This window comes from Oryza sativa, chromosome 5 (genome assembly GCF_034140825.1).
Source record: "Oryza sativa Japonica Group chromosome 5, ASM3414082v1".
Taxonomy (NCBI): domain Eukaryota; kingdom Viridiplantae; phylum Streptophyta; class Magnoliopsida; order Poales; family Poaceae; genus Oryza; species Oryza sativa.
The window spans coordinates 1,234,601-1,261,445 of record NC_089039.1 but is presented as its reverse complement, the minus strand read 5'-3'; the positions used below and the strand labels follow the sequence as shown (position 1 = coordinate 1,261,445).

General features: G+C 41.8%; 4 protein-coding genes across 9 annotated transcripts; 2 read left to right on the top strand and 2 right to left on the bottom strand.

Moving 5' to 3' along the window:
• Positions 1–1,857: 1,857 nt before the first annotated feature.
• On the top strand, positions 1,858–2,510 carry LOC4337661 (low temperature-induced protein lt101.2). The gene is made up of 2 exons (XM_015782196.3): positions 1,858–2,072; positions 2,145–2,510. Exons 1-2 carry the CDS (start codon positions 1,992–1,994, stop codon positions 2,226–2,228), a joined length of 165 nt encoding a protein of 54 aa, XP_015637682.1. The 5' UTR covers positions 1,858–1,991; the 3' UTR covers positions 2,229–2,510.
• Positions 2,511–3,542: 1,032 nt separating this feature from the next.
• On the bottom strand, positions 3,543–8,574 carry LOC4337660 (interactor of constitutive active ROPs 2, chloroplastic). Of its 5 annotated transcripts, none has more exons than XM_015782187.3 (4): positions 8,414–8,574; positions 6,869–6,929; positions 5,897–6,071; positions 3,543–5,488 (listed from the first exon to the last, which is right to left on the bottom strand). In XM_015782187.3, the coding sequence occupies exons 2-4, from the start codon at positions 6,886–6,888 to the stop codon at positions 3,872–3,874; spliced, it is 1,812 nt and encodes a 603-aa protein (XP_015637673.1). In that variant the 5' UTR covers positions 6,889–6,929; positions 8,414–8,574; the 3' UTR covers positions 3,543–3,871. The 5 variants fall into 5 exon arrangements, with proteins under 5 accessions (XP_015637673.1, XP_066166924.1, XP_015637674.1 ...); XM_066310827.1 differs by having other exon boundaries at positions 3,543–5,485; XM_015782188.3 differs by having other exon boundaries at positions 8,419–8,574.
• A 7,565-nt stretch (positions 8,575–16,139) lies between these two features.
• LOC112938999 (PWWP domain-containing protein 5) lies at positions 16,140–18,372 on the top strand. The gene is made up of 3 exons (XM_026025434.2): positions 16,140–16,272; positions 16,353–17,884; positions 17,995–18,372. The coding sequence occupies exon 2, from the start codon at positions 16,369–16,371 to the stop codon at positions 17,851–17,853; it is 1,485 nt and encodes a 494-aa protein (XP_025881219.1). The 5' UTR covers positions 16,140–16,272; positions 16,353–16,368; the 3' UTR covers positions 17,854–17,884; positions 17,995–18,372.
• Positions 18,373–18,868: 496 nt separating this feature from the next.
• Positions 18,869–25,820, bottom strand: LOC4337658 (E3 ubiquitin-protein ligase UPL4). 2 transcript variants are annotated; one of them, XM_066310369.1, is made up of 16 exons: positions 25,682–25,820; positions 24,748–24,858; positions 24,498–24,614; positions 24,227–24,385; positions 23,670–23,804; positions 23,199–23,351; positions 22,988–23,109; positions 21,926–22,868; positions 21,739–21,790; positions 20,504–21,594; positions 20,083–20,409; positions 19,908–19,988; positions 19,750–19,818; positions 19,530–19,658; positions 19,346–19,429; positions 18,869–19,257 (listed from the first exon to the last, which is right to left on the bottom strand). In XM_066310369.1, exons 2-16 carry the CDS (start codon positions 24,829–24,831, stop codon positions 19,192–19,194), a joined length of 3,612 nt encoding a protein of 1,203 aa, XP_066166466.1. In that variant the 5' UTR covers positions 24,832–24,858; positions 25,682–25,820; the 3' UTR covers positions 18,869–19,191. The 2 variants fall into 2 exon arrangements, 1 of the variants encoding a protein (XP_066166466.1); XR_010741300.1 differs by lacking the exon at positions 25,682–25,820 and having other exon boundaries at positions 19,908–19,998; positions 24,748–24,907.
• Positions 25,821–26,845: the final 1,025 nt, after the last annotated feature.

The window sequence follows — 26,845 nt, the reverse complement described above, 5'->3', positions numbered from 1 at the left end:
CCTGCGTCATCAGGGATCTCGATCATATAGATATTAGTTATGCAGGGCTCGGATAAGAGAAGGACAACTCGATCGATTACTTTTTTTTTTTACAAATATACGCGAATCCATGAAAAGCTACTGATAAATTCAGTGGATATTCGATTACAATCTGAAAAGGATAACAAAAAAAAAGGGCATACAAATCAGACTACAATATTCCTTCTCTGCTTGCTATTGACGCGCAGATAGACTTTTGACGCTAACCAGCTCCTGCCTTTGGATGAACAGATATACACACATGATTCGCCCTTCCACCTTAAGCTTAACTAGCCGTATTTGCAACACGAATTGTTAAGTTTAAACCTATTTTTAAATAAAATTAGAATTAATGTGTCTACGTACCAAGATTTTGTTCATGAATTAGTGAAAATGTGCAAGAGCTCTATTTGCCTCTCCTATTCTATGAGTCATTTCCCTTCTGCGTATGGCACCCTACCTTCTTTGGCATCATCTAATTTGAAACTTAATTTGAAAGCCATATTTTAATCTAGATGTTTTTGGGATGCTTTTAATAACCAACTAATGACAAATGTTCTTCCTTGTTTAGATTCTATTTCAATCGAAACTTTCCGCGTTGATCCTGGTATTCGAGTACTTTATTGAAGAAATATACAAAGATAAAATTTCTCTATCCTAAAATATAAGATATTTTAAAAATATTATATTTTGCGTATGAAGGTAGTAATCGCTATTGTGAAGACACGAATGTTCATATTTACGCCTAATTATTTTTCAGTGGTAAAAGAACATATCTGTCACAGTAGAATACATATGGCCTCAGCCATTCTTTAAAAGATATCATTACGGATAGGACGTATGTGTATATGAGTTTGTACGTATGAGCAGCTGCACTACTTTGAAAGAAACGTATTTTTTGGGTTACACTAGCTAGAGAATTACTTCCTCCGTTACAGCTGCAATCTTAGAATAAAATTTGACCTATTCTAAAACGTTGAATCTAGACTAACCTATATATAGATTCGTTATTTTATGATAAGTCAAATCCCATATAAAACTAATAGTATAGTTTACTACTAACTCTAAATTATTTATAGTTAATTTAATATAGTCAATTCATACAATAGCTACCTATATATTACACTATCGATACATGGTGCCAGATATCATACACACATTGTATTTCGAAGTCCATGCTACAGCTGGCTATAAATTTGTAGTCCGCTGCTTTCCCTTTCTTTTATCTTCTCTTTCCCTTTCTCTTTTATCTTCTCGAAATACTCCCTCCATAAAAAAAAAGACAAACTCTGGGTTTTCGTATCTAACGTTTGACTGCCCGTCTTATAATAATTTTTTTTATATTTAGTACTTTTATTGTTGTTAGATGATAAACATGATTAATACTTTATACGTGACTTGTCTTTTTAATTTTTTTCATAATTTTTTCAAATAAGATGGACGGTCAAACATTAGGTACAGAAACCTAGGGTTTGTCTTTTTTTTACATAAAGAGTATGTTTATAGCTGGATTATATAGCACATGCTCTAACTAATGTTTTGGGACGCACGTACTCCCTCCGTCTCATAAAAAACCAACCACTGAATATGACACATTCCAGTACTACGAATCTGAACGTATTTTTATTCAGATTACTTGTACTAGAATGTATCATATTAAGGTCTAGATTCACCTTCTTGGGAACGGAGTGAGTAGCAGCCTGCTAGTGCAAGCGAGGCAGCAGGACAGGACAGGTGTCCCTGAACCAAAGGCTACGTGCCATGCCAGGGAAGCTTTGAGGTGCCACGTGGCCCAACTTCCTCGATCTGTTCTAGAGTTGTCCTCCAGCTGAGTTCTGCACTTGCTAAACATTTCACACACACACTCAACTTGAGACCATAGCATTCTCAGCTTAGCACCAGCTAGCTAGCTAGCTACCTGAATACTACACTGAAGAAGAATCGATCGATATCTGAAGGAAGTGAAGTAAGTGATGGGTTCAGAGACGTTCTTGGAGATCTTGCTGGCCATCCTGCTGCCGCCGCTCGGCGTCTTCCTCCGCTACGGCATCGGCGTAAGCAGTTCATCCTTCATTCTTGTTTTGTTTGATTTGATTTGATTTTTCATGCATTCTTGCTGGCTGCAGATGGAGTTCTGGATCGCCCTGCTGCTCACCATCCTGGGATACTTACCCGGCATCATCTACGCTGTTTATGTGCTTGTTGCTTAATTAGTTAGTTACTACCAGTGATCTGTTCTGATCGATCGATTATGTTAGTATCATGGTTTAGTTTAGTTGGTTTCTATTATGTAAGTCGTACTAGCTGCTACTTACGGCATGTTCTTCGGTTCCTGCTTGCCTGGATCAGTGGAGCTAGTCGCCTAGACTAGACATCGATCTCTGTAGTTTCTGTCAGCATTCAGAAAAGTGTGATCTGAATTCTGACTTTCTGATGGATCGATGAGTATGGATGATTCATGTGTGATCTGAATGGATGATGATCTTCATGTATGTCTCCGGTTTGTATATTCAGACATTCAGTTTCTTTCTTCCGTGGGTATGATCACAGCAAATTATATCATGTTGTGCGAGATTAATCAATGAAGTATTCTTCGGGGGGAAAAGGATTAATCAATGAAGTAATTGGCGATCGATTATCGTGTTCATGAGCAGTCCTAGTATAAACATGTGACCCCAAACGAAGCTATGCTCGACTAGTTGCTGGGCCGGCCCATGAAACACCAAACAAACACAGTCTACAGAAAAATTTCAACTGCCGCTTGTCTGACGCATGCATCAACAAGCGGGGGTTGCTAGGGCGCGCATGCGCGCCAGAAAAATAGCTGGCGAGCATTTTTATTAGTTAATATACTTAACACTGATGATAGTAATTAGGACTCCTCTTTATTAGTTAATATACTTAACACTGATGATAGTAATTAGGAAAAATTTTGGAGATTTTTTTTTTAGACAGATTGAAAATTTTTTAAGTTAGATTTGAAAACTTTCGATTTAAGTTTTAAATTTTAAAGTTAAATTTTAAAAACTTTCAACTCAGAATTAAAAACTTTTAACTTGAGATTTGAAAACTTTCAACTCAGATTCGAAAACTTTCAACTCGAGAATCGAGATTCGAAAACTTTCAAATCCAGATTTGAAAATTTTGAAAACTTTCAACTCGAGATTCGAAAAATTTCAAATCAAGATTTGAAAATTTTCAACTCAAACTTTAAAAACTTCAGATTTTAAAAAGTTGAAAACTTTCAATTTTAGATTTGAAAACTTTCAAGTCGAGATTTGAAAACTTTTAAGATCAGATTTTTAATTTTCAACTCAAAATTTAAAAACTTTCAAACTCAAAAGATGCTAAAGATAAAAAAAATCAGAAAAAAGAAAGGAAAAGGGGAAAAAGGTAAAAAAGAAACGAAAAAAAAACGCAGAGGAGACGCGCGCGCGCCGGCCATGCGAGATGTCTCCATTCTAAATGGAACTATGCCCTGCCATGCGAGAAAATTAAATATTTTTTGTTTAGACAGCGAGAAATTTGAACATGAAGCAACAAAAGCATGCATTGCATACAGGCCTGATCAGCTAACAACACAAGATCACTCTTGTCAAAGACAGCATGCAGCCCAAAATGTAGATGCTCCTCATCTCCAACATCATTACAAGAGTTCTTAACATTCTTTTTTTACTGCGACCACAGCAGCAAAACCAACTAACCAACCAGTAGTAATTAACTTAACTAGCTTTGATTCACAGTGTTTGCAGCTAAACCCATCCATGGCGTGATCAGATCAGCTCAGCCTAGCTAGTCAGTTTCAGTTCTTTCTAGTACACACACCACACCAAGCTGTCCATGGCGTCGATGGTCACTTGGGGCTCTTCTTCCACAGCCCGCTCATCCGCCGGAGCACGCCGCTGTTGCGCCGCTTCGGCGACTCCTCCTCCGGCTCGTCGGAGAACGGCGAGCTCGCCAGCTTCCCGCCGATCATGGAGTTGGTGTACTCCGCCGGCTCCAGAGACCCCGTCCGCTCCACGTTCCTGCCAATGCCGCCACCGCCTCCTCCCAGCGCCGCCGCCGCTGCCTCGGCCGCCTTGCGCCACTGGTCAGACTGCACCCGGAGGCGCCGCAGCTCGGCCTCCATCTCGACGCTGGCCGCCTGCGCCGCGTCCAGCTGCTCCGACGCCCTGGCGGCGCGCCGGCTGCTCTTGTCGGCCTCCTCCGTCACGTACCCGAGCCGCATCCGGACGTCCTGCTCCGCCGCCTTGGCCAGCTCCAGCTCCGCCACCGCCGCCTCGTACCTCCGCTGCACCTCCGCCGCCTTCTTCCCCGCCTCCGACTTGAGCGTCTCGTTCTCCTCCATCACGCTCTGCAGCGCCGTCTCCTTGTCCATCAGGCTCGCCTTCAGCTCCGTCGCATCGGTGATCGACTTCATCAGCTTCGCCTCAAGCTCTGGCTGCATCACATCGCTCTTCCCGTCACACCTGACAGCCAAAGTGGCCTTCGCTTCAGTGAGCTCATCGTTCTTGCTCTTCAGCTCCAGCTCAAGATCGCGCACTCTGCGGTCGTACTCTGACTTGGCATTCTCCAGCATTTCGTAGGCGGTCTTCGTCTCGATCGTCGTGCGAGTTTGTTCTTCCTGGTACCTAATCTCAGCCACCTCGAGCGCCGTCCGCAGCTGCTCAATCTCTGCGCCAGAACCACCACAGCTGCCATTGCCATTGGGGATAGTTACCACCACCTTCTCCACAGCTTCACCATGATCAGGGCTGCCAAAGCTGCCATCAACATCATCCTTGTTATGTGCCTTCTTCAGATCTTCCTCCAGTGTGGCTAATCGAGCCATGGACTGGCCGAGCTCTGCGTCCTTCGACCTCAGGCATTCTTGCAACCGGGCACCCTCAGCAAGCAGCGAGTCAATAGTAGCTTGTGCCATCTCAAGCTGCTTCTTGGTCTCAGCTGCCACCGCGTTCGCCTCAGCTACAGCCTTGTCGCTCTCGCCAACGTTTACCTTCAGGCCCTCGATGGTCGCAAGCCGGAGCTCCATCTCCTGCTTCAAGCCCTCGAGCTCAGACTCCGCAAACTCGCATTGCTTGGCACGAGCTGCATCAGACTCTGTGGTGGCCCCCAGCTGCTGCTTCAACCTCTGAATTTCAGACAAGGCTGAGCTCAGAGCAGCTGAATCCACTGACTGCTGCTTCTTCACAGCCTCGAGCTCAGACTCCCAAGCACGGTCACGCTCCTGTGAGACCTTCCGCAGTTCCTGGAGTCGGGACTCCTCCGCAGCTGAGAACTCGGCAAGCTGGCGCTGTAGGTCCTCGAGCTTTGAGGTTGCAGCCTGCTCCTGCTTTTTTGCTTCCTCTGCTTCCTGTTGTGTGTGGCGTCTTCGTGACTCCGATAAGCTCAGCTGCTCCTTGGCCTTCTTCAGCTCATCTTGCAGCTGGCTGACCCTGGACTCCAACTCGGACAGCCTACTTGGGCGCTTCTGGAACAGGGTGCAAATTGTTCAGCGAATACCCATTTAAGAAAATTTACACTTACTAAATCAAATAAAGAAAACCACATGACAAAAGAACATGTATTTTTCCTGTGCTAAATGGTTTCTGAAGTCAATCACCATCATTATATTACTTGCTTGCTTACAGGTTAATGAAATATTCAGAATTTGTGTCTGAACATATCATTTCTATAAATAAATCTGCAGTCCCAAAATGTATGTTGTGCTAAAGGTTCACTTGCTTGCCCAAAGCCATTGCAGAATAATGAAATATGCAGAGTTTTGGTGTTGAAACATCTTATGAGAATTTGAGGTGCACTTCTTAAAAAAAAAATATGCTTCTAAGAATCCACCAAGTAGTGAAGTAAACGCGATGCCTGCAAAACATATCAGCACCTCAGTAATTGGGCTTCGTGGTGACCGACGCTCGGTGACCTTAGGGCTCCTCTCTGGAGTGGTTCTTGTTGGTGTGATCCCTGCAGAGTCAGTTTCATTCCCTCCAGTTTTCGCCACCCGAGATGACCGTGGTGTTGCCGGAGAAGCCTTCTGTGGGGCATCTGAAGGCCCATTCCTACACAAATCAATAGCCAAAAAACATGTTATCTAATTGTCTTGAAGATCAACAGACTAACAACAACAATAGAGGTATTCCCCGCAAAAAAAAAAACAACAATAGAGGTATTGAGGGAAACAGAAGTTTAATGATTGTAAGTACTGTAATTAACCGCAAACAGTACACTAAGCATGAAGTTGTTGAACAACCGAGTGTACTGATATACCAACTTTGAAGACAATGTTTTCAAATACCATCTATTAGTGCGGATTTTTTTAGATACAGATCTATTAGTTCACATGCCAGATGATGAAGAGATTGATAACAGGAGCAGTACAATAATCTGAGAAAACAGTTGGCTTACACAAGACTAATCAAGAGTAGTACATCCAAAAACTATTTCACCAGTAGGCAACCTTCACTTGGTTGTGTACAAGATCCAGCAACATGCAAGGTAATACTAGTAAATAAGCACAGGAATGTTCTCATTTTGACTGTTCTAAGTTGCTACCGATGAAAAAAAATGATCTTCCAAAAGAAAAGGCCTAATACTTAGCAAAGATCAAGTACACTAGTGCATTGTAAGATTTATGGTATATTTGGCAAGTAACAATTCATGGAAAATTCAATCTGCAATGGCCCCCCCTACATCAGATCCATTTTAATACACACAACCTTGGATACTACTTAGTACTGTCTGGTCATGGTGTAACCACTGTCTCAGACACGCACATGCATGAGCAGAACTGCATACCTGCTGCGAAAACAAGAGCAAGAGGCAAGATACATGAAAGTTCTAGGACAAAAAAACTAACCTGGTTTTTGAAGTCTGCATAATGAGATCCCTTACCAAATCCTTCTGAGCTCACCTTACTTCTGCAAGAAAGAAAGAAGAAAGAACTCATGAGGTAAGTAATAAAAAAACAAAGTTGCAAGTTAATTACAACTCAAACATGTACGCCAACACAAGATTATCTGGTTGACATTTCACTTGCAAATTGCAAACTTTAAATGCAAGAAAAAGCAAAGTACAGTGGTGAAATTGTACTGTTACCGTATCAAAAGGTACAGGTTATTAGCATAGGCATTTTTTTAGAAGAAACAAACAACAGTTTGGAAAGCTATGGAGTAGCAAAGCCAGTACTTAATAAAATGGCATAGGATCCCACTAATTTGAAATTTTTACAGACCAAGAAAGATGAAAGGAAAGTAATGTGCACTACATTTCTTCTCACACCTGTAACCTCAGGCAGAGGTAACAGTGCACCTAGTTGCCCACAGCCACAACCACAAGGACCCCCAATGGCCTTTGGCAGCAGGAATCCGGCAAACACAGCAGGAACCCATTCACACAACAAATGTAAAAAATTGCAGGAATACCAAACTGCCCTTGATTCATCCAACACCATCAAGATGAACAGCATGGGCTAGAATGGTCATTCTCTCTCAAGAGGGGAATAATAATAGCAGCCTTACATGGAATGGAGCAATAGCACATAGCAGAAAGTAAAGAAAGGGAGGGTCAAAAATTCAAAGTGAGAAGAAGGCTGCAGTAAACTTGCACAGTTACAGAGAAGGCCCTGTGTGTGTGCTGGTGGTAAAGCCATTCTGCCATTATTGTGAATTTGTGATCCCCATGGGTCTAGATCCTGAAATGTGTTTGCCCATGTTTGTAGCTGGTTCAGTGAAGCAATGCATTCATGTGGCAAGAACCTGAGCGGCCAAAGGATTAAAATTCATTGCAGATGGAGTGATGGGAGGACCTGACAGATGCAAGCAGCGTGATTCATGCTCTCAGCTAAAAATATGGGAGCTTTAAACGTTTTAAAAACTGAAACTTATCTGCATTTCTTGCAGTAACGGCAACGCCATTGTATTTCGGATTAAAGCACCGGATTTCTAGTGCTACTATTAACAGTATTAAAGGGTATTTATTGCTAACTCTTTCTCAGGTTGCGGTTTGCAAGAACAAGATGAGAATGAGAAGAAAGAAAAGAAGAGGATTCAAAAGGAATGAACCTTTTTTAAGGAAAGGAATGAACTTACTCCTCAAACCAAATAAACAACGAGACATGAAACAAAGAGTGCAGGAAAAACAAAAGGGATGCAATGCAAAAGGAGCTAGCAAGAAGAAGCCTTTCTTGATCTTTATCCCTAGCTATTGAAACACGCCATGGACATGGAGAAGCCCAGCAACCATGAGAGCTCTCACCCTTTCTTCCTCCTCCTACAACAACAATGGCCATGGTCCATACATACAAAGAACCCAAGAAACAACCCCACAAGACAATACTGCAAGCACACACGCATTTCCGCAAACAGAAGCAGGGCATATAAATCAAAAGCAACACCATTCTCACCTCACCTCTCTCTTGCTCGCTCTCTGGTGATTCTTGGAGCTCCCTCTCCTCCCTCCAACTCCTCTCCTACTGCCTTGCTGCAGCTGCTGCTGCGTGTGTGTTGTCTTCTACTGCTGCTGCTAGTAGAGGAGAGTGGACGAGCTAGCGTTTATGCGGCCGCTGCGCCTGTGCGCCTCGCTGTGCCAAAGCCATGGCCGTTTGCGTGGCTCCGCCGCACGAGGCCGCGCACGTGTCCCGGGGCGCGTGTGGGGGCCCACGAGTCAGTGGCACGTGCGTGGCGCATGGCCCACCTGTCAGTCTCTCCTCTCCTTCCGAGTGTTGCTGGTCTCGAGGAGGAACGGTGTGTGGTGGGCTTTCGGCGACCGGTTGGTTGGTCTGGGTTTACATGTCACTGCAGGGTGGGGGCCACGATGGTGTGAGGCCCACATGTCATTGTCGTGAGGAGGTCAGGTGTCCGGTCAGAGAGGGTTTGGCTCCCCGACAAGAGCTGGTGAGTCAAAGGAAGGGAGGCATCGTCCACTGACCCCAGTAATTTATTGCGAGGAAACTGTGAAAAAATTCCAGCATACTTTGAGAGGGAAAAAAAAAGAAGGATTGGGGGGTGTTCTGCTTTTGGTGCCTTCTTTTCTTTCTTGGGGTGATTGCATCACTGCATCGTAATTAGCGAGCTGTGATTATACTACTACTAGTGTACTAATCCTAGCATAAGATAATCGTAAGAAACGGGTTTTATAATTTTTCACATCATATTTATACGCATGTGAAGAAGATTAAAGAGAAGATAGAAGAAAAACAGATTAATTATTACAAATAATTTGTAGCCAACTATAGCTCAGCTCAAAAAAAAAATATACGAGAGATAGGTGAGCCAGATATTAATAGTGTATTAGTACATATCTAAATCTAATTATTACTCCCTCCGTTTTAAAATATAAGCATTTTTAGTACAGTGACAAGTTAAATATTTTTAACTTTGACTTTTAATAGTAAAAAAAAAAAAAGATTAATCATGTAAAATTGATGTTACTAGATTCATCATCAAACAAACTATCATAATATGTACTCCCTCCATTTCACAATGTAAGTCATTTTAGCATTTTCTCATATTCATATTGATGCTAATGAATCTAGACATATATATCTATCTAGATTCATTAACAACAATATGAATGTGAGAAATGCTAGAATGACTTACATTGTGAAACGGAGGAAGTAATTCTTTTTATTTAAAACATCTTACTTTTATAGATATTGTTGGTCAAAGAAGCATCTTGAAAAACTGTCAAAGTCAAAAAAAAATGCTTATATTTTAGGACGAATAGAGCATATGATTAGGTTATAGTTGTAGATGATAGTTAATTTTTAGAGCTAGCAGTTAGATATGTTATTAAGCAAGCACTCGATTAGGATTGTCTCCTGCGTCGGCTTCTTTACTTGTGTTGAGTAGAGCAGAAATTCTTATAGAAAAAACAAATCAGAATCACATGGGAAGGATTAGTTTTGATTGTGAACAATAATTGTAAACACATTCAAAACAGGTGCTAGAGTATCGAGAGGAACAACAGGTATATTGAATATGATTATATGATACTCCCTTTTCCTAAAATGTAAGTATATTTTAAGTTAGCTACAGGTACTTAATGAAGTAGGTTGAGATTAAATGGAGAAATGTTTTAAAATATATAATTGACGTGTTGTTAAATTATATGAATTTCTCAAAAATAATAGTCAAATTAGATATATTAAACTTTGAACAAAATTAAACGACAATTAGCTTGAAACATTTTTTTTGATGAAATGAGTATATATCTGGTAATTAAGATGCAAGGAGTAATTAAGTTGAAATGTTGCAAGGACAAACCATTCACCCTATCCACTTAGCTTAGCTGACACTTCTTGACACTGCATTGCTGTGACATCAATTATGGGTGCACATATATAGGTAGGATGCAAATAAGACGATAGTGACCTACTGACCTCTGCCCTAAGGCAACCTTCAATCTGCTATACTTATTATAGAACAAGAAAGAAGGCAAATAAACAGTAATCAGTAATTGACCGTTTAGTTGTTGATTATGAACAGCAAACTAAATAGCTGTTGATTATTTTAGAATAAGAAAGAAAGCAAATAAATAGGTAGGATGTAAATAAGACAAGAGCGACGCATACTGCATACACCTGCAACAAAGAAAATAACTGTTACTTTTTCAGAAATAATAAAACCACATAGGAAGGATTAGTACGTTGTTGATTATGAACAGCAAATAAAAACATTCAAAACATGTAAAGTTTTGAGAGAACAACAGATATTGGGCATGGCCATAAATATGATGAAATGTAGCTCATGCAAAGAGTAATTAATTGTCCATCGATTTGCCTATAGCTAATTATAAAATGCACGTTTATTAGCGAAAAAAAAGAGTAAAACTTGTATAAATATGTTTTTAACGACTTAAAAACCAATGCTGAAAACTAAACCATGATGAAGAAAACATCAAAATGAACTCTAAAATTAATATTTAAAATTTCAATTTTGGCTATGTCCAGGGAAAACAAACCCAACAGGAAAAAAGACTTCTAAGGCCGGCTTGATAGCACAAACTGTTTTCCAATCAAGTTAATTTAAAAAATTAAACTGAAATATGTTCTTTTTACCGAAACTGTTCGTTTTTGTTGGTTTACCACGGTTTTTGTAAAAACCGAAGAAATCACTCGTGAGCATTTTTTGTCTAGTAACAGGACTGTGAACCCTAATAACGACTAACAAGTTGAAGATCAAACGATGAAACTCGTTGAAATGTTTCAAGAAGGCATTCATCCTATCTACTTAGCTTGGTTGACATTGCATTGCTATGAGATTAATTATGCGTGCACATATATAGGTAGGATGTAAATAAGATGAGAGAGATCTTTGCCCTAAGACGTACAACCTTCAGTCTACTAGACATATTATACCTGTTCATCATATTCCATTTTTTAACACAATTTTTAATCAAGAGACCAGCGAGGCAGCGAGTGAACTTTTTAAACTAACTCTGAAAATTCACTCTCGAGGAAAGTCAATCCAAGAGACTGGTAGGTGCTACTATAATGCAGCGAGCATGCTAAGCAAAATCACTAATTGACAGAGGCTCTACTTGCTTTGTGTTGATTCCCTTCTAGAAAGTAATAGATAGTGTGCAGGCTGCAATCAGGCAACCGCTAGCTTCACAATCAAGATACTTTTAGTCACTAATCAGGAATTTTGCAAAGGAGTATGATTAGCTCAAAGACTATATAGGACTGAAGGGTGGTGCATCATGCCTGAAAAATCATGCTATGTGGACATGTGGTACTACTACTACCTGAATCTCTTTGTAGGCACGCAGGTGTTGCTTGCATCTGAAAAAAACAATTGATCCTGCACCTAACAATTAATCTTGCTTCACTTATCTGAATAATGGGAACGCAGATCCAGTGACATTCTCCCATGACATTCTCGTGACATTGAGCCACTGACATGTGGGACCCACATGTGCCTGGACCCACGTGGGTCCCACACGTCAGTGACTCAATGTCACGTGGAATGTCACCGAGCAATGTCACCTTAATCCCAATCCATCTTTAGCATCAAGCTAGCTTAGTGGGCCAGCCCTTAGTGTTTTTTTTTGGTTGCATTAGTTTCATGCGTGGCCTGCACAATTTCGTAGCATCAATTTAGAAACAAACTCTCAGAACAAATTTTGGAAGCAACTCCAACTTAATTATGGTGTATGTAATCCTATCTCTTAAACTAGATTATGAGCATCTCTTGGGGTGCAGTAGTGTACTGTTGAGCAAAATGGCAGCAAAGCTAGCTTAGCTAGTAGATACAGTACCATTGTTCATCTGTTCATTTCATTTCATTAAGGTGGATAAAGGTACAGAGATGACAAGTGTACAGGCGCACGGGGTGATTACATTAACTACACTGGATCTAGTAGTTTAATTAGCACTAAACATCTTGCTCGGTGAGCTATGTTAATTAGCAGCTAAGGCATGGCATTGCCAGTACTGACTGTAGATAGACTGTCAGCTGCTGGTGTTTGTCTGATAGCTTGATTTGGACTACATAATGGAGGTACCACCTCCTAAACTCAGCTCATTGCTGTGTGGAATTAAGAACAGCTGGTTGAACAAGTGACAGGATAGGATGCAGTACGTAGTTGAAACTATTATTTATTTTAGTTGTGACTTACTTTATTATTATTTACAGTACTTTAAGCACAACTTTTCGTTTTTTATATTTGCAAAAAAAATTTAAATAAGACGAGTGGTCAAACGTTGCAATCAAAAACTCAAAATCCCTTATATTGTGAGACGGGTGAGTAGTAATTACTAATTGCCCCTACTACTGTACCTAACTATATGCATTTTCTGTATCTGATCACTAACTTCACTTTTTTCTATTGAAATAAAAAGAAAGAGAAGAAGGTTCAGATATGGCAGACAAAGGCCCTGAAATCATGGCTCATTATGCGTTCATCAGAACATCTCAAAAGCAAAGGCTACTTATTACAAAATGGAACACTGTTTTCTTCTAGTATGAGCTCATTAATTGGTTCTGTGAATGAAAGAGCAACACGAGACTGAGCTTTTGCATGGAGTATGTATTTCATACCGGTTTGTGAAGGTTAAAAACTTAAAATCTGAGTACCAAGTCAGAAACATGAACTCCACTAACATATAGAAAGGAGAAAGACATGCAGAAGAAGCATGAAGACTTTGCCCATGCAATTCAAAGTTCATCTTCGATGTAATTAAAATCATCTGCAAGTTCAATCAAAGCCATGAGCCCATGATGACTTGATTATTACTGCCCAAATAAACCAATTGAATTATTGATGGGCCTGCACATTGATATTTTATGAGACAAAAATTAACTGAAATCAGGGCTTGCACCTCAAAATTTGTCGTGAATAACATTGTACCACATGACTGTCAGACAAAATGATGCGTTAACCAAATTCAGCCCAAGATTGGATCAGTATCCCAATTTGGCCCAAAATTTGTAGCCTGGTCCTTGGGCCAAAGAATCGGACGGCCTTCATCACCAGCCTCGTAATCGACCCAAATTCGGCCCAAAATAGGATAAAACAAAATTCGGCCTGGAAGAAGAAGATCAAAATTCGGCCCAAGCACTGAATTCAGAATTTTGCTGTTCCATTGGAACAAAAACAAGACATGTTTTGCAACTCTGCAGTGGTGAAAAGCTGCTTTGGCCAAAAGGGTGAAAGTTCTCTTGGACGCATGCCATTCTTGCCTTGTCTTGAAACACAGAAAACTCCAGCTGCTGTAACCACAAGCAATGCAATGCAATTCATGCCCCTCAAGAAGTACAGTAAATATTCAGGCAGTTAAATTCCAAGATTTTTTTTTAACTTTCTGCTAATGCATTCACCTTCCCATCTCACTTCAGAAGGATCATAGCCAGTTTCTGTTTCACTATGGATCATTCAACTCACCTGTAGTAAGTACAGAAGTTTGTGAATTCCAAGCACAAAAAAATGGAGGAATATTTGCTTACCTATATCTTGTAAATGCATTGATGAAACCTGATACAGATAATCACGGAAAAGGGTTGCTGGTAATTGGGATTGGGATAATGGTGTGAATCTTTTGCCAACCACCAACGGTGTGTGTGTGTGTGTGTGTGTGTGTCTATCTGCAGCATTTGCAGAGTTTCAGAGATGGCAGTTTCGGTTTCAACCTCCCCAATCCCCATGGTATATGCTTTTCTTTCTTGCTTCTCTTTTTTTTTCAGAATAGTCCAGTACCTTTATGTGATTCACAACATTACCCCCAATGAAATTTGATAGTACTACTACCTTTAAAGCACGTACGAAAAACAGTAAAAGTTGCATTACCTGCATACTATCAATTATCACCGTCAATTATAGAGAACAAGTGTAGGAAAGGCAGGTTTGCATTTGTTGTCAAAAAAAATATTGTAGCATTATTAAGGATATTCTAACCATTTATACATTAAAAAAATGAAGAAAGCACTTATATAACTAGTATATGATAAAATTAAGGACATGCAGCGGTGCCCATCAAGAAGATTTTTTTGGTTTTAATTAAGGCACAATTAAATTCCATCCTCTTCATTTCAAATTACTAGTCATTATGGGTTTATCCCAAGTCAAATATTTTAATCTTTGACCATCAATTTTCAAAGTAAATATTTAGACAGTTAAACTCCAAGTTTTTTTTTCAACTTTCTGCTAATACATTCACCATCCCATCTCCACTTCAGAAACACCATCATCAGTTTTTATGTTTCACTATGGACATTCAACTCACCTGTAAAAAGTACAGAAGTTTGTGAATTCCAAGCACAAAAGGTTGTAGGAATATTTGCTTACCTATATCTTGTAAATGCATTGATGAAACCTGATACATATATCACGGAAAAGGGTATGTTAATTGGGATTGGGAGAATGGTGTGAATCTTTTGCCAACCACCAACTATGCAGAATTTGCAGCAGCAGCAGAGTTTCAGACATGGCAGTTTCGGTTTCAGCCTCCCTTCTCCATGGCCCATGGCACAGCTTTTCTTTCTTGCTTCTCTTTTTGCTTTCAGAAATAATCCAGAGCCTTTATGTGATTTACAACAATATCCCCAATGAAATTTGATATTTTTTAGATAATACTCCCTGTTTCATATTACAAGTTACTTTAATTTTTTTTCTTAATCAAATTTATTTTAAGTTTGACCAAGTTTATAAAAAAACCATAACAACACTTTCAACACCAAATAATCATACTATTAAAATATATTTAATGTTCGGTTTAATAAAATTTGTCGGGATAACCGAAGGAGGTCATCCAATGTTATTAAGATAGAAAGAAAAGGTTATAAAAAAGTTTTTCAGGATGTGCACTAGAGCACACGTCCCGAACCATGTGCCAACCGCCCAGACATACACTATAGAGAGGGAAGCCGAGCACTGAACCAGTCGTTGCTATGCGAGACCGGTCGCCACCGGGCTTACAACACCACCACGGAGCAAAGACTGTAAAAAAACGACGCCCTCACGAAGGTCGCAATGCCAAAAGACGCCGTCGTCATCTGTCCACGATATTTTTCTGGTGTTAAAAGAGTTAGTACATTTTTCTGTAAAAGTTGGTAAAACTTACAAAAATTTGACATAAAAAAGAATCAAAGCATCTTATACGGAGTAATATGAAACGAAGAGAATATTTAATTTGATACTACCTATAAACCGCACAAGCTGCATTACCTGCATACCAATTATCAGCGTGCATTATACAGAGAACAGGTGTAGAAAAGGCAGGTGCAGATTTGCATTTGTTGTCAAAAAATATTGTAGCATTAAGGATATTCAAACTATTTACACATTAACAAAACAAAGAAAGAACTTATATAGTTAAATGATGAAATTGATGACACAGGCAATTGTGCATATCAACAAGAATTTTTTTGGTTGTAACTAACGCACAATCAGATTACATCTCTTCTTTTTGTGTACTTAACTTGTGTCAATCTGTCTATATAGTATATAGTCTATACAAAACACTAATTTCTTGTAAGAAATATAATTTTGTGCGAAATACAAGGTCCTAATTGACAAATCCACAGAAGTAGTACTCCAGGAGTACTTCTGTTCTGCATAGTCCAAAGTCCAGACAAAAAACATTTCTCACTTAACCCCTCGAAAACATTCGAAATTACACACTTACACCTTCTACCTCTGCTACTACTAGTAAACCCCAAGCCAAACCCTCCTCTGCTCCGGCGAGCTCCCACCTCCTCCGTCTCCAACTCCGGCGATATCTCCGGCCATCTCCTCCAGCCCCAGCAAGAACACCACTCTCCGGTACGTCTCTCTCGCACTCTCGTGTCCTCTCGACAGGACATGGTGCTGATCGGTTTTTGGCGCTTGTTTTACTTTTACAGGTGGCGGAGGATCGCCATGGCGCCGCCGGAGAAAGGCGCGGCGGCGCACGGCGCGGTGGCCAAGAACGGTGGCGAGGGGGAGGTGAGCGCCGTGAGGCGCCCGGGGCGGCCTCGCGTCGTGCACCCTGACGTGGCGGAGTTCCTCTTGAACTTCCGCCGCTTGCGGAGGGAGAAGAAGAAGCGTGCGACGCCACGGCCGGCGGTGGTGGTGGTGCCCGGCGAGCGCGCGAGGTACGACTGCGCCTTCGAGGACGAGGGGGAGGTCGGGCGGCGAGGAGGGTTCGCGCCCGGGCGGCTTGTGTGGGGCAAGGTGAGGTGCCACCCGTGGTGGCCCGGGCAGGTGTTCGACCCGGCTGACGCGTCGGAGCAGGCGCTGGAGGAGCGGAGGAAGCACGGCGCCACCCTCGTCGCCTTCTTCTGGGACAAGACGTTCGCGTGGGTCGACGCGGATGAGCTCCTCCCGTTCCGCGGTGACGGCGGCGACTTCGCGCTCCTCGCCGGCCAGAGCGCCCACGCCATGCCCGCGCTCACCGCCTCGGTGGACGCCGCGCTGGGCGAGGTCGCGCGCCGCGTGGCCGCGGGGCTCTCGTGCTGCTGCTGCTGCGACGGCGCCGCCGTGGCCAAGAAGCAGGTGATCGAGAACGCCGGCATCCGGGAGGGAGCGCACGGCGCGACGGTCGACGCGGCGTTCACGCGTGGCGCGCTCCGCGGCGAGGCCTTCGTCGGGTACGTCTCCGCGCTGGCGGTGGCGCCGCTCGCCGGAGCCGACAGGCTCGACCTCGCCATCGCCACGGCGCAGCTGAAGGCGTTCGACCGGTGGAGGGGCGCCGCCGCGAGGAGCCTCCCGGAGTACACGTGTCACCACGGCATCGAGGCGAACGCCATGGCGCCACGCCGCAAGAGAGGAAGAGCAACCAAGAACACGATCACTGGCAATGTGGATGACGATGCATCGGAACTGGAGAATTTCGAGCCAACGCCACAGCCACTGTCCCATCAGATGTCCACAAAGATCGGCAAGCTCATGAGCCGCGCCGCGCAGCAGATGTCGCGGTCACCGGCGGTGATCCACCGTGACACCACCACCACCACCACCAATGGCGATGCGCCGCCTCCTCCTCCTCCGGCGATTTCACTCACAATGGGAAGGTGCACAAGAAGTGCAGATGAGAAGAAGAAGAACAGTGACATCAGAGAAGATCCTTTTCTGGCTGGATTGGTGCTGAATTTCATCTGCCCAAGTGCTGTTCTTCCTCTAAGTGAACTTGTCAACATCTTCAGCAAGTTTGGGCCGATCATGGAGGCCAAGACAGAGAATGCATATGCCATGGTGATGTTCAAGAGGCGTGCAGATGCTGAGGCTGCATTCTCAGGCACAACCAAGATCAACGCTCTTAGCTCTTCTCTCATCAGCTTCCGGCTCAACTACTCGATGTCGGCTTCGCCGATCGATTCTCCAGAGTGCTCACTGAACACTGCCATGGATCGCCTGCTCTTTTGAGCTGTTCAGTTTGATGAAACAACTTACTCAGGTTTGTTCTGGTGATCCCTGGCATTGTAGCTCTCAATATCATCTGATCCATGACAGAGTTGCAGCTTGTTTGTTCTTGTTTTGCTTATCAGTATCATGTTCTTGATGCAGGTCATAGTAGATGAGGAGACAGTGAACAGATTACAAACAAGAAATGTTATTAGGTGATACTCAGAATCCATAGGAGGAGGCAGTGGATTAAGCTATATCATTTCAGTAGGCTATGTGTTGAACTAGTCTCTCTAGTTGCATCTTTTTGGCAGTCTTGCTCAACAGTTATTTAAATTATAAGTGATGCAGATGAGTTACCAGTGGCTGCAAAAACATCTTGGATGGTCATGTTCTATTATATATTTATATCTACATTTTGGATTACTCTCTCTGATATGTCAACTGGTTGTTGGTACTCTATTATCTGCTTGAAAAATGTGATGAGGATTTTCATTATATGTGACAACAATGGATTAAGTTTTGGAAATTGTAGCATAATTTTCTGAGTTACTGAGTGCTATTAATTCTTCTGTTTGGTTGTGATGGATATGAACGTGCCATTTTTTTTGACAGTCATCTGCAGAGTGTTGCTTTGACTTGTGTTGCAGATCAGCAGATGCTAACAATGGTTGTAAAAGCATCTGAACCTCTGAATTTTGTTCTATTTTCTGCTTGAAAAATGGGATGGGGATTTTGATTATATGCAAGATCACTGGATTATATCTGGATTTGTAACGCAAGTTTTTCAGTGACTAATGCTCCTGGGTCTTGTGTTTGGCTATGACAGTCGGATCATATATATTCAATTTGGTATCTGAAATTAATATAGCATAGTGCTCGTGCATGTTTCTGTCAATGTTACAAGTACAGACATAATAGTTCTTCATGTGTTCATAGAAATGAGTTCCCAACCTACACGACAGACTGGCGATTTGTCAAGAAATTCATATTTCAATCCATCGTAAATTACATCAACACAGTCAATCACTATCAGTTTCAGAGTTAAAAAAATGGTGGATATTCATTATCAAAGAGCAGCAATACAGTCCCCAGAGATTGGGGGTGTAAATACATATCATATAGACATATAAAATGAAAGAATCGAAGTAGTCTATATACATAATCTAGCAGGAGGGGAGAAAATTGGTGTTACATCTCAAGTAACTATTTCCCCAAGTAAAAACATCGCCAGATCAGATAATCTAAGTCAAATTAGTGAGTCAGTGCAATTCCATCATTGCCATCAGCCGTGAATGAACATCTATCATCTGAAGTATTGTACATCGTTCTGCTATAAGTTGTACCTTCAGCCTTTTATCATGATAATTGGAAGGAGCCTAAACCCTCCTTGATAGCATATTTGAGCTTCTGTCTCATAATCTCCTGCAATCAGAAATGAAGGCAATTGAGAAATCATTTTTAGTTTTGCATCATTCATGAACTAGGTTGAAAGTGCATGTTTTTATGGTACCTTAGAGGAGTACGGTGGAAGCTTGAAGAAATGCCGGCAAGTATTGACACTCGGTAATTCGTTGTCTACTTTGCCATCACATTGCTGTTGAGTACAATTAATAATACTAAGTTAAGTTTCTATCGAAATATTAATCTTGGGACCTAATAGGATAGTCTCTTATGAGTTAAAAATAAACGCAAACCTTTCGCACTACGGTGAGCTTAGGATCGAGCGAAGCTAGGCCACCAAGTGGGAGCTGAGGAGCTCCAGTCGTAAAATGCAAGAACGCCCGCTGGTCCTCTCTTCCAAACTCCCGCAAGATCTCCAGGAACTGAAAAGAAAACGATTTTTCCAATTGACTTCCTCATTACAAGTTAAGATATAAAATATGTGGGAGGCATAGGCTTATATGTTGTACTTACACTAATTACTGATGCACTGTTCGCATCATATCCATAATCAAAATTGATGTGATCCTCAAGTTTGTTCGACTGCAAGTATTGAAAGTTAGAAACTCTAACAAGAAACTCTCTTGCAGAAATGAATGTATAAAATAAAAGGAATTGTAAAGGATGCATACAGCCCAAGAATCTTGTTCGCCACATAGTATACGCTCCATCTCATCCTCACTGAACAACCGAAGAGTCTTAAGAGCAAAAACCTGCAGGATGCTGAAATAAATCAGGAGTGATTTTTTTGGCTTTATTTGGAAAAAAATAAAGACATTAGATCTACTGAATATTTTCCTCACAAACCTTGTTAATTCCAGCCTTGAAAGCTTCTATTTGATTGGATATCCCACTTTTCAAGGTTGCATCAACAATTGAAGACACATACTCCTCCAAATTGTCAAGTGTCACCATCTTCTCTGAACCTCCAGGGACAAGTTCATATTCCGGATTTCCAGGAAGGGTAAAGTCAAGACATAAATCCTCCAATCGCACGTTTTTATAGGACAAATCAGCTGCTGGATTGGATGCCCTTTCCTCCAGGAACTTCTTCCTTTTAACAAGTGCTTGAAACTCCATAACAGTCTTGCCCAACTTGGGATCAAATGATGGAATGTCATAAATATCAAGGTCCTAAAAGCAAAAACAGGCATGATCAGAGAAAAGGTGACATGAATGATCAAAGAAGAGGGAAGAGATTGACATTGGACGATTGCTGAAAAGTTACCTGCTCAAGCATGATCTTGTAAAATGCTTTCGAGAGAGGAATATCCAGAACCCTTCCATCCAAAACTGCTCTTGCTACAAGATGCCCAAGAAGCTTGAATTTTTGTACCACATTGGACAAACTGATCCCTTGAGATGAAGTGTTTGCTGAGGACCATGGCTGTGGAAAGAGACCAAAAGGGGCATGGACAAAACCAGCTTCGCATTCTTGGCTGGTGTCGTCTCCTCTCCACATTCCAAGACCCACTCTCTGTAGTTCATGACTAACTGTGGTATAGAATTCGAAGGTTGGGCCTCGACCGGTCCCAACCTCTCCATCAAATTCCACCTCAATGAATTTGGTGTCTGATCCATGTTTGTTCAACATCGATGAAGCATCTTCAAGGATTTTGCTCCGTGTTACGCTGTACTTCTTAGTTTCTGTTGAACTGCTAGCCTCATCTGTCATGAATGAGTGATGTGCCGTCAGGCAGAAATACTTCCATCGAGCTTCGAATGACAACAAGAACGGGCAAGTTTCAACCAAATAGATACACCACGAGGGTATCAAGCCATCCCCAAACAAGCTATCTTGCATTTGCTGCTCTAACTTATTTGTCAGTAGACTGCTCACGAACTGATCCCGTGGAATTGGACAAATTGCCACCTTAAGGTCATCAAACTCTTGGAGGCAGCCTTCAGCAAATTTGCATAACTTATCATCCATTGATAGATGATATGAAAAACGGTTGAGCCCTTCGAGGACTTTCAGCATGAACAGGAAGTTATATGATGGATCAGATTCATCCAGATCACCAGGAAGCTTGCCAGTGAGTATGGTGGAGAAAAAGGGGTCCTTAAGCAATGACATTTCAAGTTTTTCATGCACACGGCACAACTGAATATTGTAGGAACTATGGGAAGATATTTTCTTGCTTTTGTTTCTTCTTCTGTATACTATCTTGTGTTCTTTATCCCAAAAAGATGGGTCAATCTGGAGATCGGTTTCTCCTTCATGCATTGAGCGGAGGATTGACTCAAAAAGTGGTGTAGATGACTGGAGTTGTGTTCCTTTGTAAGAGAATTTCAATCTTGAGAACTTGTGCCCGTCACCTGGGGAATCAACATTCGTTAGTTTGTTTCTCTTAAAATCATGATATCATAATTGACCAAGTAAACAACATTGCAGTTTGTAACATCATGTAAAGAAGTACACTAGATCCTAGAGGTAAGCGGCATAGGAGAAAGGTTTAATACCATTTCTGAGCCCAACAGATTTTCTGCTCCCATTTGCTTCTTGAGTGTTTTCCTGAATCATAGAAATAACACGTTATAAATAAAACTGAATTTACACTTGATGGTTCATGATATGTGTGAATACAAAAGTGAAAACATGCAGTAAACGTTTGAGAAAATATGAACAAGCCGGTGTAATGTGTAATACCTTGTATGAAGTTTCATTGCCAGTTCTTTTACAGATCTCAGGCAACAGGACCTCTTCAATGGATTCAGGTGTCGAAGAAAGATCAACAGGGAGAACTCCACCATAATCCTCCAACTCCTCCTCCCTGGCTGATCTCGAAAATTTTATATATAGTGACATTGGTTCCTCAGTTCCTGAATCCCTCAGAGGAATCATGGTGCTCTCACGTGTGCACTGTTCATCAGCCAGGATTACAGGGAAACTGTCATACCACACATGCAACGCATCTATCAGTTTCTCCACCAAAATCTCAAGTGGCTTCACCGAGCTTTCATTGTCCACGCTGAGAGCCAAGTGCGTGAACTTCTGCAGCCGGATTTTCACCTCCTTAAGCTCCCCTATCAAGTCCTGGCAATTCCTGAGATTTGAATTAAAGTATGTCCCATTGGAAAGATAACCTGCCAAATGTTTGATAGATCCACTCTGCACAAACTCAAAAGTAGAAGTACTTGGCAGTTCATCCGATAATAATTGCCTTGAAAAATCAGACAACTGCTTGCAGAGATCCTGATCTTTAGCTGGGGGTGCCGTGGCATGACAATTCAAACGAGAAAAAAATTCCTTTATGCTTTTAAAAGCACACCCAAACTTGTGAGGAGACTTGGCAACCTTTACCAAGAAGTTTTTCTTTATCTCCTCCGCTAGTTTCAGGATAGCACCATTATTAATCCTGCATGCATCATCTGTCGAGGTCTCCAAGTCTAAATCAAAACAAAGGCAACTTTCTGGCAAGCGGCTCTTTCCTTTTTCCTGTGTTAGTATTGCATCAATTGCATGCTTTAGACCCTCCCTGATGAAGGTCTCAAAGAAGAATTTCTGGTCTTTTCTCAGAAGGGTCTTCGAAACGTTGAGCGTTTGGAATATGATATGGCGGTTCTTCCGGGCCAACCAGCCAGCAAGTAAGCTGATACAAGGGCAAGATATCAGTACCATCATTCAAGTTGGTTAGTTAAATAAAGGAAGCGTGTTTCAAGGCCCCTCAAAATATTTTTGGGAGAAAATTCAACTGTGTGAAAAGTTCACCTTGACAGGTTTACTGTCTTCTGTACCTCCACCAAGGAAGAAGGTGTGCTTAATTCAACAATGTTTCTGATGACAACAACACAACTGTAGCAAATTGATGATAGTGCAGCAGATTTCGCAACCTACGTTACAAGAAGAAATATGTTATATCAAGGGATAGTTGCAGAACTATCTTCCTGTGTTACAAGGAGACTGGAGAGAATTTTCTTACCTGTATTATAAAAGTAAGGATGCTAGCAAGCTGTTGGATGTATCCACTTTGTTCTGTGATGACATTCTTCTTTGCAATGATTAGTTCGGTACGATGGTCACACATTTCAAGAGGTGGCATAAGATAATAAATGAGCTCTACAAGCGTCTGCACCTGCAGTTTTGAATTGAATTGAATTGTGTAAATAGATATTACGAAAAACTACTGTACAATGGAATACTTGTACAGTTCATTCACATATCTACTCTACTCTGATAAACACACATTCATTGTAATTGTATAAAAAAAACAAATGAGAAGTACTACCAATTTTTCTAACTCTTGAAAATATACATTAAGGTATAAACATGTGACGCCACTTTAACAATTTACACTAAAATTTTTAATCTGCTTTTGTGTCAAGTATTAGGTCATCATAGGAAAACATGGCAACAAAATTTCTGATGCTAAGACACACAGGGAAAAATGTACCTTATTGTGATCACTGTGCGACGAGGTGTAGTATGTTATCATCTGCTTGAGCAAATCACAAATGTTTAACTCAAAAAGAGACTTTACAGCCCTTGCTGAGAGAGAAGCTAGGTCTTTGAGAAGACCAAGGATGCCCTGTCACACATGTCAATTCAGTCATGAATGATCAATTGCTAAAACTAAGATAGGAATGAATTAACAGCTAACATACCACATGTGCTTTGCTGCGGATTACTAAATAGTGTGCCTGTGTTGTCGATACTTCTTACACTATTTAGATTTTCTAAAGGGAGCCATAAACATCTAAGATAGTTTGCCGTAAAAATGACTTCTAAATAAAAAGGACGCCTTTTCATGAAACATGAAAAAACACATGCGAATTATAAAGGTGGTAATCAAAGAGTCTCCTGATTTCGAATACTTAAAGAGTTGATAATTAGTTACATCTTTAAGGCTACAGGTTTATAAGGTAATGTGGAATAACAAGAATATTTCATTTTGAGTCAATTTTAGAGTAAGAAAAACGATGGCTGAGGAAGCAGTATCATGCAACATACAGATAAAGTCTCATCGCTGAGGCTCTTCCACCCGTCGTTCTCCATCAACCTCATCGTCGCTTGGACTGCATTAAGCTCGTAAAGCTTTTCCATGTGTTGGGCACTGTCGCAAGCACCATCAGAGACCAAAACCAAGCAAGAAACGGCGGAGTCGAGTATCTAAACATCCAGAACGGTCAACAAACCCATCAGTCAGAAACAGTAGCTCTCCAAGAAAGAGAAGAAGAAGACAAACTCATAATATAACCATCATAAAATTAAACACGCGTACCGTCTTGTCAGTGGATTGCAGGAGGTTGCACAGAACGGGCGCGGCCTCCATGGCCTTGGCCGCATCCTTCGCGCTGAAGTCGCCCAAGACGTTGGCGACGATCTTGAGCACCAGCTTCTGCGAGGCATTTCCACAAACAGGTGGTGAGCGTGGGCGCAAGCATGTCAAGCACGGAGGCGGCAGAGCAGCGCAAAGAAGGATTAAACCACAAGAGATGAGAGATAGTCTGATCAGGATGAGGAGGCTTCACCTGCTTGTGCATCGAGAAGAAGTCGAAGAACTGCAGCACGGCGGCTGGCACGCCGTGGCTGAGGCACTCCTTGGGGCACTCCATGGATATGACGCCCAGAGCGCGAAGGCACTGTATAAACACACAAAACGAAGCAACCGTCTCCTTTAGCACCACATCCACACCAACCAACCATAAAAGAGAAGGATATACCCTTACAATTGTACTCAATTTAATCTTACTATTGATGGAACAACAATAGGAGATTTAGATTTAAAAAATGTATGTCGTTGTAAAAAAAAAAGAATGCAGTCTTGATGAAACCACGTGTTATGTTACACAATACACGAACGAACGTATAATTAACTTAATCGTGCACGTAAAACCTATGTTACCGACAAAAATATGGATAAATTATAGTGTAAAATCTATATCATTGGTATATAAATATAAATATAAGGACAGTAAGTATTAGTGGGTGTCGTAATTTTTTATTAAAAAAGATTGTCTCGTACACCTGAAATACATTTAATTTTTTTAAAAGGTAGAAAAAAAATCACATATTAACGGTTGTATTATCAAGTTTAACCTAATATAGCTAGGGTTTTAGGCCGGCTTTCAGGTTTTAAGGAGGGGTTTTAGGTTTACAATTAAGGTGGTCCGAAAAGATGAATACAATTACTACTAGTACGTACAAATTTTACCTCTTCGACAAGCTGGATGTAGTCCTTATAGGCATATTAACCATAATATTGTCAGTTTAACCTAACATAGCTAGGGTTTTAATGCATATAAATGGTTTAAATTTTATTTAAACAGACACATATTAACCATAGTATTATTATCAGTACTTTAACCTAATAAAACTAGGGTTTATATAAGAGGGTTTTATAAGTATAGCTATATAATTAATTCAGAAAGATGAATATAACTATTACTACTACCGATTAATTACCTCTTCGGCGAGCTCGATGCAGTCGATGGCGAGGAGCTTGTCACGGAGCGCCTCGATGGCGCCGTACCTGGCGAAGCTGGTCGCCCAGGGCCGGACGCCCTCGCATACCTCGGCGATGGCACGCGCGGCGAAGAGCGGCACGTCTCCCTCGCCGGAGGCGAGGAGGCGCGGGAGGCGGGCGACGAACTCGGCGATGGGGAGGGCGTCGAAGAGGTGGTCGGCGGCGACCGCCAGCACGTCGCAGAGCGCCGCCAGCGCCGCCACGTGCGCCCCGGCCCCCGCCGCCTCGTCCCTCAGCTCCGCCACCACGTACTCGATCACCGCCATCTCCGACGACTCCATCGGAATTAATTAATCTGTGATTGGCGGCGGCGGTGGTGGTGGTGTCGGCGACTCGCTCGCCGGAGCGCGCGCGCGGCCGCGGCGCACGGTGGTGGTGGTTGTGGTGGTGTGGCGGCGTGGGGTTTTGGGTGGTGGTTGGGTTGGGTTTGGGTTGGGCCGGAGGGTTTTATGGCGGCGGCGGCGCGAGAGACGCAGATGGAGTCGGGCACGGCGAGCGATGGAAGAGACCGTGTGGGTCTCTCTGTTGCGGCGGGATCCGACGTGGCACATGCATGCGTGAGTCTCTGTGTGTGCCTACGTGTCCATGCAGGAGCAGGCGGATACGATTGATATCTGGTTTTCTCTTGGTCAGGTCAGATTTTTTTTTCTTTTTTTTACTTACCACCACGTTTGAGGACTTACCACCATTGTCTTCTTTGCATGTCTATGGGCCATCACACCGGCTGTAGTTTCAACATATTAAAAAGGGAGTGTCTACAGATCATGCGACAGATTTTGATGTTTCCCATCTGTCGAATATTTTGACCATTTGATCCAGATCCAACGAACAACGTTTTTTGATCAAAATAGAAGGAAAAAAAATAAAAAAAAACACAGATCGGGCCAGATATTGGCCCAGCTGACTCGATCCAAATTAAATGGAGGCCCAAACAAAAAAAGTCTAAAATTCAAGCCCAATGTAATAAATCAACAAAAAAAGCCCAAATAGATGAGCACAATACACGTGACACATGCCAGGTTACTTAATTAGAAAACTTGGCACCCAAGAAGAAAGTGTCACGTGATCTGGATATAAAAAGCAAAAAGCAAATTCAACATAGG